The sequence below is a fragment of the Somniosus microcephalus genome, chromosome 2 (genome assembly GCF_052327205.1).
Source record: "Somniosus microcephalus isolate GS21.2 chromosome 2, FLI_Smic_1.0, whole genome shotgun sequence".
In the NCBI taxonomy this organism is placed as follows: domain Eukaryota; kingdom Metazoa; phylum Chordata; class Chondrichthyes; order Squaliformes; family Somniosidae; genus Somniosus; species Somniosus microcephalus.
In genome coordinates, this window is record NC_140988.1 from 349,953,551 (window position 1) to 349,976,505 (window position 22,955).

At 44.8% G+C, this 22,955-nt stretch overlaps 1 protein-coding gene across 6 annotated transcripts in view; it reads right to left on the reverse strand.

Moving 5' to 3' along the window:
- Positions 1 to 22,955, reverse strand: part of ptpra (protein tyrosine phosphatase receptor type A) — a 323,319-nt gene that overhangs the window by 72,708 nt on the left and 227,656 nt on the right. For 5 of the 6 annotated variants that reach the window (XM_085975519.1, XM_085975515.1, XM_085975518.1 and 2 more), the window contains 2 exons: positions 11,538 to 11,674; positions 7,043 to 7,133 (listed from right to left, as the gene is read on the reverse strand). In XM_085975519.1, coding sequence (XP_085831645.1) covers positions 7,043 to 7,133; positions 11,538 to 11,674 — 228 coding nt within the window. Of the gene's footprint in view, positions 1 to 7,042; positions 7,134 to 11,537; positions 11,675 to 20,967; positions 20,992 to 22,955 lie in introns of those variants that run through there. The other variant, XM_085975520.1, reaches the window with a different exon arrangement.

Consider the following 22,955-nt stretch of genomic DNA (forward strand, 5'->3'; position numbering starts at 1 on the left):
AGGGCTGGTTGCCAACACCAAATCAGTCTTTATCTGAATCAGGTGGTCATGGGATTTGAGGGCCAAGTACCAGTCACTTATATCTGGTGGCAATTGTTAGGCGTGAGCTTCAATTACTTTCTATCCTCAGACAATAGATTTATCATCAAAATTGGTGAAGGAGAGATACTGAATTTGTCTCTTATTCCTCGTTCGTTCTTCATGGCTGTTGAAACAACCATCAGCCAACTGTAGAGTGATAAGGATCAGGGAGCGGTCTGCAGCAGATACAGTTTTGCCCAAACACATTTGCAAAGTGGCTCGTAGCTCCATAAAATGATTGCAGCTGGGAGCAGGAAACCTGTGCAAATTTTCTCCTTCATTAGCCCAGTGATACTGCATTATACAGTCATACCTCAACTGCTTCGAAGGCCATGGTCAGCTTAGTCACCACAGATCAATGAATGAACAGGAGATTATGGGGTCAACTTTTGTGGAGCCGCCAGGCGGGGTTTCAGGCTTTGGGGGGGGGGGGGGGAATCCCGAATTTGGGGGTCCCAACTCCATCCCGCCCAAAACCCCGCTCCACGCAACTTTCAGGGGTAGCGGGTACCCGCCCCGCACTGGGACCCGCCGAAACCAGACGGGAAGGGATTAGTGCCAATTAACTGCCTGTTAACAGGTAATTAACAGGCAGTTTTTAGCTTAATCCCTATTTTGAGGGGTTTCGTGTAGGTTTCCCGACAGCTCCAAACCACGCCAGGTTAGAGCAGGCGGGCCGTCGGGTTGAAGGAGTCGTGATGTCGGTGCTCAGGTGAGTGATGGGTGCATGAGTGCAAAGGTAACTGTGTTTGGTGTGTTTAAAGTGTGTAAAGAACTTTTACTTACCTGTACTTACCTTAACGGCCTTTCTTCATGCAGCCGTCGGGAGCCCATCACTCAACCGGAACTTAAAGCTGAACGGCTGCGGTCTGTGAAAAGTGACAGCCTTCAGCTTTGAGTGCCGATGTGAGTTCTAACTGAGTCGATGCAGAAGGACTCATGTCAGAACTCAGACTGTCAGTGTTTCACAGCTTCAAATAGCTGTGAAACACTGATTATTTCATCTGTCAAGAACTCGACAGATGAAATTTCAATCTGTGACATCACCTGTTGGGCGGGCTCAACAAGGTCAATCAAGGGGAAATCGCGCGGATTGGCCGGACGTCGAAGTAGGCGGGTCTAAAACCCGAAAGTTGTAGTCCCGCCTTCTACCCGACAGCTTCGGGAAAATCGACCCTTATGTCTCAATACTGCACTGCTGATTACTATCCAGTGATATGGATGGAAAGTGCATGTGTGTAGACTGAGCTACGGTGTTCTCCATGGCCACTTGGGTAAGGTACTGGAGGGTAACCAGCGCTCATGCAACTGTGCCCAGGATAAGCTCATGCTTTTATGGGAGATGGGGAGCATGTTGGCCAAAAAAGACCATCAGGGATTGCTAGTGTGAGAAATGGAACGCTCTATCATTTAAAATTGCGAGTATGCTTCTGTGTTTGGGCATATTATTAGGATGGAACTTTACTTTGCATCCAGCGGCACCATTCTCAACCTGAGAGAGCTCAGTGTTGAGACTTCATCCTAGTACAGTGACGCAGCCATGAGATCTTTCCACCTTCATAAACACAAAAAGTTATCCAAATTTATTTAAGTGAAAAAACAGAATCCTTCAGTCCAGGTTCGTTCACCAATTTTCATTTCCCCAACCTAGATTTTCTCCCTACATTTCTACAGTGGAGAAAACAAGTGACCTGGCTCCAGGGCTTCAGTAACGCTCAGACCAAAGAATTTCTCAATTTGATGTTCCCTCTGTGTGGTAAACCACTGTTAACCTGTACATGCCTGTGTGGTAAACCACTGTTAACCCTGTACAAGTCCAGGCATGTCTCAGCCCCTGGCTCCACCCCTAAGCCCGGGTATAAATGTGACTCACCACCCTTCCCCCGGGAGCTCTTAGGATGGATTCACTAGCAGAGGCATGCTCCAGTTCTTAGTCAATAAAAGCCTACTTCATTTAAGTCCATCTCGTAGTCTTTGGTATTGTTGATAGCGCATCAATTTTATTGACTAATTTTCAACATGGAGCAAATCTTAAAGCCGGAACGTTTAGACCTGGATCCTCAAGCAGCAGATGCAGCCAATAACTTTGAACACTGGCTGAGCTGTTTCGAAGCCTTCCTGGAGGCCTCCAGCACTACTGTCACTACAGATGACGCGAAACGGCTTGTCTTGAACTCACGGGTGAGCCACCGAGTCTACTCGATCATCCGAGACGCCACTACTTACGCGGCCGCCATCGCGACGCTAAAGGAACAATACGTGAGGCCTGTTAACGAGGTCTACGCCAGACACCTCCTGGCTACCCGAAAACAGCGCCCCGGGGAATCGGGCGCTGAATATTTACTGGCACTGAGAGTCCTCGGCCGGGACTGTAATTGCAAAGCGGTGACAGCCAAGGAATGCACGGAAGACCTGATCCGAGACGCCTACGTAGCCGGCATCAGGTCCAACTATACTCGGCAGAGGCTGCTGGAACAGAGGGGGCTCGACCTGCAGAAGACGGTGGCTCTCGCTAACTCGTTAGACGTGGCCCTCCAGAACATGGACACCTACCCCCCTGACCGGATGCCACGGGAGCAGCCATCTTGGGACCCGGTAAGGCCACAAGCCGCCAGCAGCCCAACTACAGCTGCAATGACCAGAGGCCAGAAATGCTACTTCTGCGGCCAGGCCAAGCACCCCAGACAGCAATGCCCAGCAAAGGACGCGACCTGCTCCAAATGCGGCAAGCAAGGCCACTACGCGAGAGTGTGCAAGGCGAAATCGACCCCCAATTCCAGCAACGCCGTGTGTGAACCGTACAGGCCGCCATTTTGGACCCCACCAACCACGTGTGAGCCGTGCGGGCCGCCATTTTGGACACCACCAGCCGAGGGGGAGCCGCCATCTTGGACACCATCTCGGGACCAGGCCCTCGGCGCGGGCGAATACTACAGTGACCCACCGACCTCGACGATGGCCTCCATCGCCCTGGACCAATCTAGGCCCCATCAACTAGCCAGGTCCATGATGAACGTAAAGGTAAATGGCCATGCCACAAATTGCCTTTTCGACTGCGGAAGCACGGAGAGCTTCATCCACCCCAACACGGTGCGACGCTACTCCCTATCGGTTATGCGCACACGCCACCAGGTCTTTATGGCCTCAAAGTCCCATACGGCGGACGTCGGCGGCTACTGTGTAGCGACTCTGACAGTGAACGGCGTGGAGTGCAGAGAGTTTAAATTCCTCGTCCTGCCACAGCTCTGCGCTCCCGCACTGCTAGGATTAGACTTCCAGTGCCATCTGGAGAGCGTCACGATGGCATATGGCGGGCCCCTGCCCCCACTTACAGTCTGCAGCCAGCAGAATTTAAACACTGCGCCGCGCAAAGTATGCAGCCTGTCCACCCTGAAGGTCAAACCCCCCCCATTGTTCGCTAACCTCGCCAAAGACTGCAAGCCAATTGCTACTAAAAGCAGGCAGTACAGTGCCGGGGATAGGAGCTTTATTAAATCAGAAGTACAAAGACTCCTGAGGGAAGGGATTATCGAGGACAGCACCAGCCCATGGCGAGCCCAAGTGGTGGTAGTAAAGACCGGCGAAAAACAGCGCCTGGTTATTGATTACAGCCAGACGATCAATCGATACACGCAATTAAGACGCATACCCACTTCCCCGCATATCTGACATGGTCAACCAGATAGCACAATACCGGGTATTCTCGACGATTGATCTGAAGTCGGTATACAACCAGCTCCCCATCAGGCCTGAGGACCGCCAGTACACGGCCTTCGAGGCTGACGGTCACCTCTACCACTTCCTCCGAGTCCCCTTCGGCGTCACCAACGGGGTCTCGGTCTTCCAAAGGGAGATGGACCGGATGGTTGACCAGAACGCGCTGCAGGCCACCTTCCCCTATCTAGACAACATCACCATCTGCGGCCATGACTGGCAGGACCACGACGCCAACCTAGAAAAATTCCTCCGTACGGCCCAACGGCTGAATCTGACATACAACAGAGAAAAATGTATGTTCCGCACCGCGCGCCTCGCTATTCTTGGCTGCGTGGTGGAAAACGGAGTCATCGGCCCCGACCGAATGCGCCCCCTCCTGGAACTACCCCCCCCCCCCACTGCCTAAAAGCCCTGAAGAGATGCCTAGGGTTCTTCTCTTACTACGCCCAGTGGGTGCCCAACTATGCGGACAAAGCCCGGCCCCTCATCAAGCCAACCTCCTTCCCCCTGACGGCAGAGGCCCGTGCGGCCTTCACCCTCATAAAAGAGGACATTGCGAAGGCCACAATGCACGCAGTGGATGAGTCCATCCCTTTCCAAGTGGAAAGCGATGCATCCGACTTCGCCCTAGCCGCAACCCTTAACCAGGCGGGGAGACCCGTGGCCTTCTTTTCACGGACCCTCCAGGGCCCCGAAATTCGACACTCCTCAGTCGAGAAGGAGGCCCAGGCGATAGTGGAGGCTGTACGGCACTGGAGACATTACCTGGCCGGTAAACGTTTCACCCTGCTCACTGACCAACGGTCAGTAGCATTTATGTTTAACAACAGACAAAGGGGGAAAATCAAAAATGATAAGATATTGCGGTGGAGGATTGAGTTATCCACCTACAACTATGATATCTTATACCGGCCCGGGAAACTTAATGAGCCCCCAGACGCCCTATCCCGTGGGACATGTGCCAACGCACAAGTCGATAGGCTACGGACCCTCCACAATGATCTTTGCCACCCGGGGGTCACCAGGTTCTTCCACTTTATTAAAGCTCGCAACCTGCCTTACTCCATCGAGGAGGTCAGGACCATGACCAGGAACTGCCAGGTCTGCGCCGAATGCAAACCGCATTTTTATAGGCCAGACAGGGCACACCTGATTAAAGCCACCCGCCCCTTCGAACGTCTCAGCGTCGATTTCAAGGGGCCCCTTCCCTCCTCCGACCGCAACACGTACTTCCTCAATATTATTGACGAGTTATCACTCTGCCTTTGCACTGTGATGTGATGGAGCCTGCCACTTCATCAGACCGGTGGTTCAAATTAATCTACTGCCACCTTGGGGTGCCACAAGATGGCGTTCCAAAATATTATACCACATTTGTTTCACCCTCGCTTTTGGTTGTCCTGTCTGGTGAACCACCCCTCAGTAAAGTGGCTGGGTAATTGAACATCTCAATATTAATATAAATTAAATATCAATTAACTATTCTATTCTATGATTCTCCAAGTCCTCTGGCAATGAGATTTCAGATCTGACTTCCAGAAGGGGCATCAGAGAGAACATGGATGACTCATCCTTCAAGTTCCCCGAATTTCACTCTCATGCATGTATAACGTGATTATTAATTCTGCAAATGTAAGAAGTCACACAACACCAGGTTATAGTCCAACAGTTTTATTTGAAATCACAAGCTTTCGGAGCGCTGCTCCTTCGTCAGGTGAAGTGGAGAGATGCCTATAGACACAGATTATATAGTCAGAGAATAATGCCAGATGATTACAGGTAATCTTTCTAACTGCCATTTATCACACCTCGGCAGAGAGATAATCACAGCAATCAAAGATGTGAATGGTGTTCAAACAGGTCAGTCAGGAAAACATTACATCAAAGAACAATGAGGTGGGGTCACAAGGGGTAAAATGTTGCAGATGCTGGGGTCTGTATGAAAAACAAAAGACAAAATACATTTTCTTTGCTGGAAATCACAGCAGATCCGGCCGCATTTGTGTAGAGAGAACAAGCCAACGACAACTCGAGTCTGGATGACCCTACGTCAGGTGGGGTTACATGTAGCGTGACATGAACCCAAGATCCCGGTTGAGGCCGTCCTCATGAGTGCGGAACTTGGCTATCAGTTTCTGCTCTACGATTTTGCGTTGACGTGTGTCTCGAAGGCCGCCTTGGAGAATGCTTACCCGAAAATCGGAGGCTGAATGTCCTTGACTGCTGAAGTGTTCCCCGACTGGAAGGGAACACTCCTGCCTGGCGATTGTTGCGCGGTGTCCGTTCATCCGTTGTTACAGTGTCTGCGTGGTCTCGCCGATGTACCATGCTCCGGGGCATCCTTTCCTGCAACATATGAGGTAGAACGTCGGGGAACACTTCAGCAGTCAAGGACATTCAGCCTCCGATCTTCGGGTAAGCATTCTCCAAAGCGGCCTTCGAGACACATGACAACGCAAAATCGTAGAGCAGAAACTGATAGCCAAGTTCCGCACTCATGAGGACGGCCTCAACCGGGATCTTGGGTTCATGTCACGCTACGTGTAACCCCACCTGATGTAGGGTCATCCAGACTCGAGTCGTCATTGGCTTGTTCTCTCTACACAAATGCGGCCGGATCTGCTGTGATTTCCAGCAAAGAAAATGTTTTTTGTCTTTTGTTTTTCATACAGACCCCAGCATCTGCAACATTTTACCCCTTGTGACCCCCACCTCATTGTTCTTTGATGTAATGTTTTCCCGACTGACCTGTTTGGACACCATTCACACCTTTGATTGCTGTGATTATCTCTCTGCCGAGGTGTGATAAATGGCAGTTAGAAAGATTACCTGTAATCATCTGGCATTATTCTCTGACTATATAATCTGTGTCTATAGGCATCTCTCCACTTCACCTGACGAAGGAGCAGCGCTCCGAAAGCTTGTGGTTTCAAATAAAACTGTTGGACTATAACCTGGTGTTGTGTGACTTCTTACATTTGTCCACCCCAGTCCAACACCGGCATCTCCACACCATTAATTCTGCAAGTAGATCTCAGAATTAATGCTTAAATTAAAACTGGGAGGATACTGCTGGATCACGGATGAAAGAATGTTCCAATTAATCAAAAGGGTTACTGCAGAGCGCAGCAATGATTACACGCCAAACTCCAATTACACATAGCTAGCTTGGTTTTTAACATAATAGGTAGTAAAATCACAATTTATCATGCTATTACTATTTGCATTCAGTCTGAATACGTACAAGGCAGGATGTTAACATATCGATTCTTCTCTTTATTTTCTTCCTTTGATGCAGCTTCACAAGTGGCCTGGATTGGACATGCAGGGAGAGCCTGTGTTGCCATGGAAACATAATTTACTTCAGTATATTGCTTTGGTAAAAGAGTCGAACTCTGAACCCTTGAGCATTGAAGATTTAAGACATAACACTACCATTAGATTCCAAACTTGCACTTTTTTGTTTGACAGTTAATGATTTAAGAGTTTGGTTTTATATTAAACCAGCAAGAATGGCTACACATAAATTGATCATACATCAAACCAGTTTGACTGCAGTTAGACAAATTAAAATGGTACTTATATTGAAGAACCACTGCCTGAATGGAGGTTCTGCAATACCAACTCCTGATGCTGTAAAAATCAACCAGTTTATATCAATGGGCGGACTCTACAGCAGCCAGATTGACTGTAAAGCAACTGCACATACACAAGCTTGTGCTTATGTGGCTTTAAAGATGTTGCCCGTGACTATTTAATTGCCAGTGGTAAAGTCCCTAATATCTGGAGAAAGTCTATAAAAGTTGGACATGAACAACTCAGCCATCTTGAGGTCAATATCATGATCACCTTCACTACAAGAGTTGCAAGAATCAAAAAGCCAACAATGAACTTGAAGATGTTAATAATAAATCAATACATTTACCAGCTGGTGCAGTAACAAAATGGTTACATTCAACATGTGTTCTTCTAACAGTTACTTTAAATGTACTCGATTTAAAATTAGAGTTCTAAGGGGGAGAAATTCAGTTGCGCCTCCTTTGGGGTGCTAACTTCGCTGGGGCGCAAAAAGTTAGCGCCCCTGCGCTGTAAATTTAGTGGTAGTGCCCTAGCGGGGATGGGGTGCTACTGGAAGCGCTCCACCTCCTTCCTGGGGCGCTATAAGTGAATATCGTGGCGCTAAGTGCAACAGCGCCATGCGCATCAGCACATTGCGCCGTGGTATTACAGGCCTCCCTCCCCTGATTAAAGGGGAGGGGCGCGCACCAGGGCCCTGCTGGACTTCCGAAGAGTGCCGGGCTGAGCGATCGCAGCCAGCACCCCGCATAAAAAGGGGAAGGGGGCAGGTGCTGGCAGGCGGCCCAAAACAAAGGCCGCCCAACACCTGCCCTTTAACTTGCACCGCCGCGGCTGCAAAAGCGCCACCCTGACCCGGTTGGACATTTCGTCTGATGATGGGTCAGGGGGCGCAACCGAAGTTTGGGGCCAGGGCGCTGCGCACGACTTCATCAGCGGCAGCGCAGCGCTGTGGGGCTCTACCGGCTACCGCTAACCTCCCGCTGAATTTCGCGGGAGTAGTTAGTGCGCCGCGCCCGGGCGCTAGGGGCTTTGCGCCCTGTTAGTACTCCCCCCCAGGGGCGCTAACTGGAAGTGCAAAGCAACCCAATTTTCCCCCCAAAATGCTTAAAGTGCCAGTGAGCATGGACACATGCTGAATATAGCACAAGTTAATTACTATTCAGGCTAGTAACTTCCTCCATAGCTGGTTGAGCAGGCTGGTTGGGGGGGGGGGGGGGGGGGGGGGGCGGCGGGGGGGGCGGGCGGTGTGGGGTAGAGACAAAGCATCAGAACTCAGGCTGCAAGCAACTTCGCAATGCCGCTAGACTTTGCTTTGTAAATACAGATTAGCCTGACTATGCCACTGGTCAGTCTGTCATTACAGCACAGGGAAGAATTTCACAGCTGTAAAATACCACTAATCTGATCAGTACAAGTGTAGTTTAAATTGGAAAAACTATTATGACTATCTAATATGAAAAGCATATTGTTATAGAGGAAACCATGAATACACAGTACTAGAAGTGGGATCTGTTTTTCTGAGTGTTGTAATGAGATTACTGTAAATGAATTGGATCATATGATTTCATAGCATGACATCCTATTTAATAGGAGTAAACGTGCACAGATTAAAAAAAATATTACAAAGTAAAACCTTCAATTTATGAATCACAATATATTTTTGATAGATCATCAACTCTCCCAATAAGAGTGTCTTCAGTAATAAGCGGTTCCTGTTTTTTATTAAACTGACATCTGATTGATTTATTGGCTCGGTCTTAAAAAAAAAGTTATGAATAAGACAGTGTGTACCTGAATGTGCTAAAAAAAAATCAAAAAGGTACATTCGGAGTTCATCATTTTCTATTAGGTTACAGATATGTACAAATTTTGAAGATTTGAAAATATACTTATATGGAGCACATTTGTACTTATTCATGTCTCTCCATTGCAACAATGCCTTAAAACTGTTGACTGGAGGCCACCTGACAGCATGTATTTTCAGCATACATGTGATGCTTTTCCAATACAGAATTCCAAGGTATGGTAAAACATGAACTGAACTGGGGCAGTCTCAACCTAGTTCAGTGTGTGTACAAAGACACAAAGCTAAGCAGTTCAAAGTTTACCACTAAACAGAAAATCACAGAGGGGCAATGATGATGGTTGTTGTGGGAACTACAATACATTTGCATTGGTTTAGTAAGAGCTGCTCTAGTTAGGGTTAAAACAAGTTCCTGGGAGTAAAGCACAGAGTTTTAATTTGCATCTAGCCACATTATAGCAGACTTGAGTGCTCAATGCAGAACTGGCTATCCAAAATGTAGAAAAAAACTACTCCAATCTCCAGTATTGACATTCCTTAACTTGATAAGAATGAAAACAATCACAATACAAAAATATAGATTTATTTGACTAGATTATTGTAAATATTAGATCTAAGAATGTGGAAATGGTCTCAGTCATGAAGAAAAACTTGAGCTTTACAGTCTTGAAATGAGACATGTGAGAGGTGTTCTCAGATACACATATATAGAGATATACAAGGTTGTAAACAGTATGGTGAAAGTAAATCCAGAAAATTATTTAAATTAAATTGCTGTCATAGTTCAAACTTATGAAAGGCAAATTTAGGACTGATGTCAGGAAGTGTTTCTTCACAGTGATCAACATACTGAACGGACCACCAAATAATCTCCTACAGTCCCACAACCCCCACACCACCCCCGCCCAACCCTAACCCCGAGATATCTGCGCTCCTCTAATTCTGCCCTCTTGAGCATCCCTGATTACAATCGCTCAACCATTGGTGGCCGTGCCTTCAGCTGCCAAGGCCCTAATCTCTGGAATTCCCTCCCTAAACCTCTCCACCTCTCTTTCCTCCTTTAAGACGCTCCTTAAAACCTACCTCTTTGACCAAACTTTGTCTCATCTTCCCTAATACTCTGTGGCTTACTGTCAATTTTTTTTGTCTTGTAACACTCCTGTGAAGCACCTTGGGACGTTTTACTACATTGTCAGCTGTGGCTCAATGGGTAACACACTCGCCTCTGAGTCAGAAGGTTGTGGGTTCAAGTAACTCCAGGGACTTGAGCATATAAATCTAGGCTGACACGCCAGTGCAGTGCTGAGGGAGTGCTGCTCAGTTGGAGGTGCCGTCTTTCAGATGAGAAGTTAAACCGAGGCCCCGTCTGCTCTCTCAAGTGGACGTATAGGATCCCATGGCACTATTTCGAAGAAGAGCAGGGTAGTTATCCCCGGTGTCCTGGCCAATATTTATCCCTCAATCAACATAAAAAAAAATTATCTGCTCGTTATCACTGTTGTTTGTGGGAGCTTGCTGTGTGCAAATTGGCTGCCGCGTTTCCCACATTACAACAGTGACTACACTCCAAAAGTACTTCATTGGCTGTAAAGCGCTTTGAGACGTTCGGTGGCTGTGAAAGGCGCTATATAAATGCAAGTCTTTTAAAAATTTTTATTAAAGGCAGTATATAAATACAGGTTGTTGTTGTTGATAGAGTAATGGAGGTGAAAACAATTTGTGATGGAGAAGATATGGGGTCAGAAGCTCAGCTCAGGGTCAAATAGGACACCGAGGATGCGAACAATCTGGTTCAGTCCGAGACAGTGACCAGGGAGGTGAATGGAATTGGTGGTGAGGGAATGGAGATTTTGGCGGGGGCCAAAGACAATGGCTGTGGTCTTCCCAATGTTTAATTAGAGGAAATTGCATCTCTTCCAGAGCTGAATGTCGCACAAGCAATCTGACAACCCAGAGGCAGTGGAGGGATAGAGAGAGATGGTGGTGGTGATGATGCCGTCAGTGCGCATGTGGAATCTGACATCATGTCTTCGAATGATGTCACCGAGGGGTAGCATGTAGAAGAGAAATAGAAGGGGGCCCAAGGATAGATCACCGTGGGACTTCAGAAGTAAAGGGACAGGGCAGGAAAAGAACCCATTGCAGGTAAGAGTGGAACCAGGTGAGGGCAGTCCCACTCAGCTGCACACTGGAGGAGAGGCTTTGGAGGAGGGGGGTTTGGTCAACCGTGTCAAAGGCTGCAGACAGGTAGACAAGGTTGAGGAAGGATAATGCACCATGCTCAGTCACAGAGATATATATTAAAATAAGAACTTCAGGTGCAATAACTATAACTAATGAAACTAGAGAAATTTACATTAAATTCTTCTCTGAAAAGTTTGTTGTCATCTGCCATTCGTCGATTAGCTTCTTCTTCCAGTTTCTCAATAGATAGTGGTGGGTACTTTCGGTTGGTGCTTGGAGACCTTGCGAGCAGTGGCATGCTCTGGAGCTCTATATGCAAAAATAAAAACAGGTTGATCGATCAGAAATATGCAAAGAGCAACAGAATTAAAAGTACAGTGCTCTGGTGATAAAACCATGCTTATACTAATTTAATGACAGACTCAGAATTGCAACAGAAGCTAGCAGGCCTCAGAGAATACAAGGTTAAATTTAATTAAAATACACATACATAAAAACAAGCTTTTATATGAAAATACTTAATAAGTGTGCAGGGATTTCTTTTAAACATTTGCCTTCTCCAAAATACACAAAACTATCACAGCAGTTACAAATTAATTTGCAGACTGACACCTGGCATAGGAGGCTAGCCAGACTGGCTTGTGGACTACTCCAGTATTTACTTTCATTAGACTCCGATTAGCAAACCAGCGTTGCACTAAGCTAGCACATGCATTCTCTTTTTTCTCCCAGCCCGCTTTTTACCCAAATTATATTCACGATCATACTGTGGCATGCATCTACTACTCTTAACTATTTGCAATTAACTACTAGTTTATCAATGGCTAACAATTCAGTAATTAAAAGTTGAAAATTCTACAAAGAAAGACGGATCTAAAATGAAATGATATGCAAAATTGATGTAACAGGAAAATGTAACCGGTTTGGAGTGGTCCTTCACATTTCTAATCTACTTGAAACTATCTGATGAAGTTTACAGGGATAAAGTACTGAGTACTGGGAAACACAAGCTTGCTGATCACTGCTTGCTGATAAGTTTATGATGATCAGGTGTTAGCATGGACTCAGTGGTGGCACTCCTGCTTCGGAGTCAGCAGGTCATGGGTTCAAGTCCCACTCCAAAAGCTTGAGCACATAATCTAGGCTGGCACCTCAGTGCGGTACTGAGGGAGTGCTGCACTGTCGAGATGCCATCTTTTGGATGGGGCCCTGGCTGCTCCCTTGGGTGGACATAAAAGATCTCATGGCACTATTTGAAGAAGAGCAGGGCAGTTTTTCTAGTGTTCTGGCCAATATTTATCCCTCAACCAACACCACCAAAAACAGATTATCTAGTCATTTATCTAGCCCATTGTCATTTGTAGGACCTTGCTATGGACAAATTGGCTACCACCTTGCCCTACATTTAAAAAGTACTTAATTGGCTGTGAAGCACTTTGTGACATCTGGAGGCCATCAAAGGCATGTTTTAAGAACATAAGAAATAGGAGCAGGAGTAGGCCAATCGGCCCCTCGAGCCTGCTCCACCATTCAATAAGATCATGGCTGATCTGATCCTAACCGCCAATCTACTATCACAGAACCATCTCCTGAATCTAACAGAATTAGACACACGAAATAGGAGCAGGATCAGGCTACATGGCCCCTGGGCCCGCTCCGCTACCCACAGGGCCATGACCGATCCGAACCTAGACTCATGTCCAAATTCCTGCCCGCTCCCCATAACCCTTTACTTCTGTTTTAAATTTATGTAATGATGTAGCTTCTACAGCTTTTTGGGGCAGCATATTCCATGGACCTACCACCCTCTGAGTGAAGTAGTTCCTCCTCATCTCAGTTTTGAAAGAGCAGCCCCTTATTCTAAGACTGTGCCCCCTAGTTCTAGTTTCACCCATCATCGGGAACATCCTCCCCGCATCCACCCGATCCAATCCCTTCATAATCTTATATGTTTCAATAAGATCGCCTCTCATTCTTCTGAACTCCAATGAGTAGAGTCCCAATCTACTCAACCTCTCCTCATATGTCCATCCCCTCATCCCCGGGATTAACCGAGTGAACCTTCTTTGTACTGACTCGAGAGCAAGTATGTCTTTTCTTAAGTATGGACACCAAAACTGTATGCAGTTATCCAGGTGCGGTCTCACCAATACCTTGTACAACTGAAGCAATACCTCCCTATTTTTTATATTCTATCCCCCTAGCAATGAAAGCCAACATTCCATTGGCCGCCTTAATCACTTGCTGCACCTGCATACTAACCTTTTGAGTTTCGTGCACCAGGACCCCCAGATCCCTTTGTACTTCAGTACTTTCCAGTTTCTTGCCATTAAGATAATAACTTGCTCTACGATTTTTCCTGCCAAAGTGCATAACCTCACACTTTCCAGTATTGTATTCCATCTGCCAAATCTCTGCCCACTTACTTAGCCTGTCTATGTCCCCTTGCAGGTTTTTTATGTCCTCCTCACTCACTACTTTCCCTCCCATCTTAGTATCATCTGCAAACTTTGATATGTTACACTGTGTAAGAAATGTTTTGGTTTACTTGCTTTGTGACAGTACCAAGTAATCTGTTAGTGTAGTATAGTCTACACCTCTTAATTCAATGTTGCCTAATTCAAATTACAATTTTGAATTATCAGGAATAGACTATAATCTAAGCACTCATCTCTAACTACCCTAAAATCCATCCAATGAGCCATTTGTGTGTGTTGGAGTTTTTAATTAATTTTAAACGTTGTTTTCCAGTTTTGGTACAATGGCAATTACATTGTCCTTATTAACTATAGAACAAAGGGGTTGACAATTGACAATTTATATCCAACTAAATGCTAGCATCTTAATTTTAATCTTTTAAAAAAAAGTTTCACCATCGGTACTCCTTTAAAAATCAAACAGATATATAGAATTATTAACTTCTTTTAGCAATGGAATGCAATTTCACATCCCTATTGCTCCTCTGAATTTTCCTCTTACTCTTCCTACGTTCCGAAATATCCCGACCTATACACACAGCCTCCTCCTTGAATACTTACTGTGTTGAAAGCCGTACTCATCACACTGTCTCTCCTATTCTAACTGGTCTTCTCCAGAACCTAAAAACTGTTGAATTTTTTTATCTGCCTCGGTCTTCCCTTTCTCTGTTAAACTGCAAGCTTTTAAAACCCAGGTTTAGTGTCACCTAATGACCATTACTTGATTTACCACGTCTTCGCCATGTTAATTTTAAATTTGGTTGTGCCCTACACTGTAAGAGCATTTCCCTTCATTAAGTTTCTCAATTAAATAAAATGGCTCACCAAGACAACAGGCAGGCAAGCAGGAGCCAGGCCTCTATTTATAAGCAGTACAGGTACTTGGCATTATATAAAAGCAGCGTGGCTTAACTTACAGTTGCTGCTTTAAAAAAAAAATCCATTCTTGGGATGTGTACGTCAATTATTGCCTGTCCCTAGTTTTCCTGAGATGGTGGTGGTTGGCCGCCTTCCTGAACCACTGCAGTCCGTGTGATGAAGGGGCCAGGTAGAGTGTTCTGGAGTTTGAACCAGTGACGAAGTTACAGCGATATATATCAAAGTTTGGATGATATCTAACTTGGAGGAGAACTTGGAGGTGATGGTGTTCCCGTGCACCTGCTGCCCTTGCCCATCAAGGTGGTGGAGGTCACAGGCTTGGGAGGTGCTGCCGAAGAAGTCGTTGCGAGGTGCTGCAGTCCATCCTGCTAAAATTACATATTGTAGCCACAATTCTCCAGTGGTGGAGTGTCAGCTAGTAGATAAGGTGCGGGTCAAGCGGACTGCTTGGTCCTGGATGGTGTTGAGCTTCGTGTTGTTGCAGCTGCACACATCCAAGCTAGTGGAGCATATCCCCTCATACTCCTGACTAGTACCTTGTAGGTGGTGGAGGCGCTTTGGGGAATCAGGAGGTGAGGCACTCACTGCAGAATACCCACCCTCTGACCTGCTGTAGTACCCACGGTATTTATGTGGCTGGTGCAGTCGAGTATCAGGTCAATTGTGACACTCAGGATGTTAATGGTAGGGGATGTGGCGATGGTAATGCCAATGAATGTTATGAGGAAGTGGTTAGGTTCTCTCTTGGGCCTTAGAGGCTGTCCTGAAGAACTCCTGCAGCAATGTCCTGGGGCTAAAATGATTAGCCTCCAACAACCACAACCATCTTCCTTTGTGCCAATTATGACTGTTTTCCCCCCGATCCCAAATGGCTTCAGTTTTACATGGGCTTTTTGGTGTCACACAAGGTTGAATGTTGCCTTGATGTCAATAGCAGTCACTCTTGCCTCACCTCTGGAATTAAACGATTATATCCATGTTTGTAAAACTGTAATGAGGTCTAGAGCCGAGTGATCCTAACGGAACCAACGTTGAGCTTGGTGAGCAGGTTATTGATGAGTTAGTGCTGCTTGATAACGCTGTTGATGACTGCTTCCATCATTTTGCTGATGATTGGGAGTAGGTTATAGGATGGTAACTGGCCGGGTTGGATTGGTTTTCGTGGACAGGCCATAATTGTGCAATTTTCCACAGTCGGTTAAATGCCAGAGTTGTAGATATACTGAAAAGCTTGGCTAATTCTGGAGTGCAGGTCTTCAGCACTACAGCGGAGATGTTGTCAAGGCCCATAGCCTTTGCTCTGTCCAATGCACTTCATTTTGAACTGATGCATCTTTCTTAATCTATCACATGGTGGTAGTTCCACACGACACGAAAGAGTGTGTCTTCAGTGTGAAGATGGGACTTGGTCTCCATCAGGCCTGTGGTGGTCACTCTTACCAATGCTGTTATGGAGACGGGCAGAATGGGGAGGATGAGGTCAAGTAGGTTATTCCCTCGTGCTGGTTCTCTCACCATCTGCTGCAACCCGAATCTGGCATCTATGTCCTTCAGGACTCGGCCAGTGGTGGTACTACTGAGCCACTCGGGGATGGACATTGAAGTCTCCCACCCAGAGTACATTCTGTGCCCTTTCTACCCTCAGTGCTTCCTCCAAGTGTTGCTCAATAGGAGGGAACTGATTCATCAGCTGAGTGAAGGCATTAGGTGGTAATCAGCAGATTATCTTGCCCATATGTGACCTGAAGTCGTGAGACTTCATGGGGTCTGGGGCCAATGTTGTGGACTCTCCCCCCCCACCCCGAATGTATACCCCCCCCACCCCCCCGAATGTATACCACTGTGCCCCCACCTCTGGTCCATCTGTCCTTCCAGTGGAACAGGTCATAACCAGGGATGGTGATGGAGGAGTCTGGGATATTGGTTGATAGGTATGATTCTATGAGTATGTCAGGCGTTAATTGATTAGTCTGCAGGGCAGCTCTCCCAATTTTGGCACAGTCCCCAAATGTTAGTGAGGAGGACTTATCAGGGTTCATTGGGCTAGATGTGCCTTTGCTGTGTTCTAATTTGATGACTAGTTCGCAGTTGAGTGGTCCGTCCAGTTTGATTCTTGTTTTCTTCCAAGTGGTTTGATACAACTGAGTGACTAGCTAGGACATTTCGGAGAGCAGTTAAAAGTCAACCATGTTGGTGTGGAACTGGAGTCACATATAGGCCAGACTGGGTAAAGACAGGTTTTCTTCCCTAAAGGGCATTGGTGAATCAGTTGGGATTTATTCAAAAGAGGTGGTAGACAGAAAACGGGGAATTATAGACCGGTAAGCCTGACATCGGTAGTGGGGAAAATGCTAGAGTCCATTATAAAAGATGTAATAGCAGAGCACTTGGAAAACAGTGACAGGATCGGACAAAGTCAACATGGATTTACAAAAGGTAAATCATGCTTGACTAATCTACTGGAATTTTTTGAGGATGTAACTGGTAGAATAGATAAGGGAGAACCAGTGGATGTGGTGTATTTGGACATTCAGAAGGCTTTTGATAAGGTCCCGCATAAGAGATTAGCGTGTAAAGTTAAAGCACATGGTATTGGGGGCAAGGTACTGACTTGGATAGAGAACTGGTTGGCAGACAGGAAGCAAAGAGTTGGAATAAACGGGTCTTTTTCCGAGTGGCAGGCAGTGACTAGTGGGGTACCGCAGGGATCGGTGCTAGGACCCCAGCTATTCACAATATATATTAATGATCTAGACGAGGGAACTAGATGTAATATCTCCAACTATGCAGACAACACAAAGCTGGGTGGGCGTGTGTGCTGTGAGTAGGATGCCGAGAAACGCCAGTATGATTTGGACAGGTTGGGTGATTGGGCAGATGCATGGCAGATGCAGTATAATGTGGATAAATGCGAGGTTATCCACTTTGGTGGCAAAAACAGGAAGGTGGATTATTATCTGAACGGCAATAGATTGGGAGAAGGGGAAGTGCAATGAGACCTGGGTGTCCTTGTGCACCAGTCGCTGAAGGTAAGCATGCAGGTGCAGCAGGTGGTTAAGAAGGCAAATGGTATGTTGGCCTTCATAGCGAGAAGATTCGAGTACAGGAGCAAGGATGTCTTGCTGCAGTTGTACAGGGCCTTGGTGAGACCACTCCTAGAGTATTGTGTGCAGTTTTGGTCGCCTTATCTGAGGAAGGATGTCCTTGCCATGGAGGGAGTACAGCGAAGATCCACCAGACTGATACCTGGGATGGCAGGAATGATATACGAGGAGAGATTGGGTCGATTTGGCTTATACTCGCTGGAGTTTAGGAGAATGAGAGGGGATCTCATTGAAACTTATAAAATTCTAACAGGACTAGACAGACTAGATGCAGGAAGGATGTTCCCGATGGCGGGGTAGTCCAGAACCAGGGGTCAGCCATTTAGGACAGAGATGAGGAGGAATTTCTTCACCCAGAGAGTGGTGAACCTGTGGAATTCTCTACCACAGAAGGCAGTTGAGGCCAATTCATTAGATATATTCAAGAAGGAGTTAGATATATTTCTTAAGGCTAAAGGGATCAAGGGGTATGGGGAGAAAGCAGGGACAGGGTACTGAATTTGGATGATCAGCCATGATCTCATTAAATGGCAGAATAGGCTCGAGGGGCCGAATGGCCTACTCCTTCTTCTATGTTTCTAGGTTTCTATGTTTAACAACAATCCGATTCACAAACTGCCATGGATTTAAACTCATGGCCTCTGGATTACGAGTCCAGTAACCGCTGCACAACCTCGCCTAATAACCATGTTTTCCCCCGTGACCCAGCTCAATTAACAATGTCCTGTGCCAGGAATTGTGGGCACAACCCATTTCCTTGTACAGCAATTTAGTACTCCAACACAGTGGTTTACAAACTTAACAAATTTTTATGTGGGCAAAGGAGAGATCTACTAAAAACTGGATTGAGGAAGAAGAAAAAATAAAATCACAATGTCATCTAATGGAGTCTAGTTTAACCTAGCAATAGATGTTTGGTAGAATTTCCTGGCATTTATTTCCAGTTTACACATTTGAAGCAGTTTTGCTTGAAATTACAAACTGGATTTCCAAATGAAAACTAAAGCACTGCAGTTTTTCCACCAATAATTTATTTAGCTCATAACAAACTAGTATGCACAAGCTTATTTACAAGTTTTAGAACATCTTTACGAGTTCCATATAAGCTTACTGGGCATGGGAAACTTAATTTTCTCTTACATTTTTATCTTTGTAGCGGCCTGGATTCATAGGAACCGGACCAATTATGAGTGAGTTAAGTTGCATTCTATTACTGGCTTAACTTTTGTTGACAGTGTTTTTCTTTATTCCTCGATTTGATTTTTAGTACAACCCTCCTTTGCCCACTTATAAAAATGTGACATTTGTAAACTATTGTGTTGGAGTACTAAATTGCTGTGCAAGGAAATGGGTTGTGCCCACAATTCCTGGCACAGGACATTGTTGATTGAGCTGGGTCATGGGAGAAAACAGGGATTCGTTCGGAACCAGAGGTGTGCTTTTTTGAGTGGGGGGGGGGGGGGGGTGGGACAGGAGAAGGGAGAGAGAAAATTTACAAGCACACTTCTTCAGTCTTAACCGTGAATAAATGTATTCTTCACAGTTGGCAAACATTTGGTCAATAGTACTCAAGGGCACAGCAATCAAAAAGAAAATTAGGAACAGATCCTGAAAAACTCAACCAGAGGAAATCATCGCCCACTTGGTAGTTTCAAAGTCATCTGGGGAACACAACACTGGTTTGGGCATCAGTTATAATTTGGATAAAAGAATTTGAAAGATTTAAAAAATAGGATCTGAAAGCCCAATTTGAAAGCTCAAAAGCATATATGGAAGTAGTCAAGCACAAAAAAGGCAACGGCATGAAATTGTGTTTCCCACAATCACACTACATTATTCCATATCAGCATGAAGCCTATCATCAAAAAGCCATAGGCTGTACCTGTACTATAATAGATTGCTCTTCCTTTAGGCCTCAGCCACATTTTGGTTTGGAATTTCAGATTTTTTTATCAATGTCCATCTAGTCGGGATTTATAATCTACAGACCTCATTCAAAAATCATTACTTCATTAACTGCGGATTTGCCACCTTACTATAATTAAGAATCTGGCATATTGTACTGTGCAGTTCTTTTAAATGTGTTTCAAAACACTACTCCAATGTTATATTAAATACTGCACCAGTGTTACTAAACTATCTGTCAAATATAGCAAATAGGAGGTAGAGTTACAAACGAGCAATTCAGTTGAGTGGATAGTTCAAAGGGAGAGCAGTTATTACATTTCAGCATAACCCAGGGATGGAATTGTAGCTTTAAGATTACTACTAGTTATTCACTACATGATATGCTTTTTTTAAAACTGCTACGGTACATACTGAGTACAGTAGATAATCAAGTAGATAGCTGTGTAAGAACTGAAGGAACATGATTGCAAAGTTTGCAGCAGCTAATTATCAGTAAGTAGTTAAAATTATCTATTGGTGCCAACTGTGACCATTTTCACACTTGCTGACCTCAATTAGATGTGGTTTTCCACTGACTTTATACATTTTGTGTTTGGTTACATTTAACGTTAAGGTCAAGGATGCTGGTGTTGGGGAATTCGAAAATGTTTGTACTTTTATCACCCAGTGTTAGCACGGAGCACTGCTAGTTAAGGTATAGCACAGGTCGATGCAGAGCAATGAACCTTTTCCTCTGTCCCAACAACGTGCATTAACTTCAACTTTTTAGCACACCTACCAGTATTTGTGTGAACCCTTCCATTTCCCTATAAGCCATATTTGTGGTATTTGACTGAGATTGCCATTTTGTGCTGAATTACAGGTATTGTTCTGTTGTAGATTACACCCAGCCCTGATGACCAGTAGTGAGAGGATACTTGTAAGAGCAGAGAGCAGAGTAATTGTTAAGATCTGTAAGACCTGCAATTATATGTTATATTCGGGCCACGAGGAATGTTATTTTGAAGCATCAATGCTTCCAAAATTACGATACCAAAGAACGCCAAATCCGATAGAAAATTAGCACAAATATTCACAATCTAACACACATCATGCTATACAAACATACTTCAAATGCAAGAGAAGAAATAAACAAATTAGCCAGTCAGATTAAAAAGCAAGCTCTGGTTCGAAAGAGTGGAATACAAAGAATGGCACAGTAGGGAAGGGAATGAGAAGATAACATTGACTTTACCAGAGATGAGCAAAGTGGGATGGTCTCAAAAGAAGCTGCTGAAGTGAACACAAAAAAAGCTTGAAAACAGAATTGTGCGCAGTTCACATATTTGGAGTATAAGCACACAAATATAGTGGCAAACTGCATGATTTGTTTTTAAATCAACACATCCAACATTCTCAAAATTTTTTTTGTCTCAAGCAATAATAAAGTAACATGGCTGCCTAGAATTATCTGAAGTAGAGCACCGAGACACTGCACCAGTCAGCATTATATTTTGGGAACATGTATATAGTGTTGATTCTATGCAATTGGAACAAATTATTTAATTTTAGTTTGATCTAATTAACTTTTATGTGCAGGTATGGTTGCTTTTCAATCTTTCATTGTACAGTTATGGGTTTGTTCAAACTTTATCTGCTGTACTTAGTTCACTTTTAATGTTTATTTTTTAGAATGTTAGCCTATATAAAGTAAAATGATCGTTGGGGAGGGGGGGGACCATTATTGAAGGGAGGCAGAAATACCTACAATATTAAGTACGACACCCACTAATTCTTTCTGGAGGTAGAGTTCCCCTCTGCCATATTTTCCAAAATAGTAAACATTCAACTGAGGCAGGGTTGAAACCCAACATGTCAGATTTATTGGTCTGAAGAAAACTGCTCCGACAGCACAGGTAAGTGAGCCACACTTAGTTGTCTTTCACTAACTTTCCAAAACCACCTTCAGGCCTATGAAAATTAAAATATATCCATGGGTAGATTATAACACCATTATTACTCCAGTCTGTCTTGAAGGAACGGACAAATTTAAAATGAGTCAGCAAAGAAATGAAATCGAAAACAGAAAGCAAAATGAACAATGATTCTCAGCGAGTTACTTGGTCCCTTTCTAAGCACTGCCATTTTTAATTGAGGATTGCTCATTGTTATAATCAAAATGCAAATAAATACGAGGAAAGTAGACCTCGTCCCTTAGAGACAGGTTTTGGCATTCATAAAACCATTAACTAGAAAAGAACACCATCCCAATGCAGGAGCACTCCAAAATGATTAAAAGCTATCAAGTAGGCCACAGTAAAAACAAATTTGGCTCCATCAATCTCTCATTCCTGTACCAGCTACACTTTAAAAGGTCCACTTTTTGTCAGCTTGGCTCAATTGGCAACACTCTCACCTCAGAAGGTTGTGGGCTCTAGCCTCCTTAAGCACATAATCTAGGCTGACACTTCAGTGCAATACTGAAGGAGCATTGCAATGTCAGAGATGCTGTCCTTTGGGCAAGATGTGAAACTGAGGCTTTGTCTGCCTGTTGTGGTGAATGTGAAAAATCCCATGGTACAATTGGAAGCACAGGCAGTTCTCCTGCTGCTGTGGCCAACAGTCTTCTCTCAATGGCTATCACCAAGAACAGATCAACAGGTTATTTATTCAGTTTGTCTTCTTAGTAATCACACTTCAAAAAGGGGAAAGAAAACTAGGAATTGCATTTTGGGTTCTGACCTGCAGCCTCAAGAAAAATTAAATTCCGATTGACCTCACACTCGAGATCTTTCACCAAACAGTTAAACTGATTGACCCGAGACTGTTTACTTCATAAATATTACATTTTGCAGATTAAAGGGACATAGCTTCACCCTAGCAACATAATATTTTGTGTATTACATGGTGTGACACTCCTATCGTCATAAAAAGTACATAATCTGACTCAGACAAAAAAAGAGAGAAAAAAAGCGAGAACATGCACACACACAAGAGATCTTTACCTCATGCATGAACTACAGTTGGGTGATGGCTCTTTTGAGAATGACACAAAAAGTCATAACATAAATATGCTCTGTGACAACTGCTTAAAGTGAGACTGCTGTCCTTTGTCCCAGCAAATGTAATTGGAGTTTGCCAGTGTCTACGGTAGCTGAAGTTCAGCTTTGTGAGATTCCAGAACAATCAGCTCTGACAATTAAAGCAGATACCATTTTCCACTATGAACTCATAAGTACACAC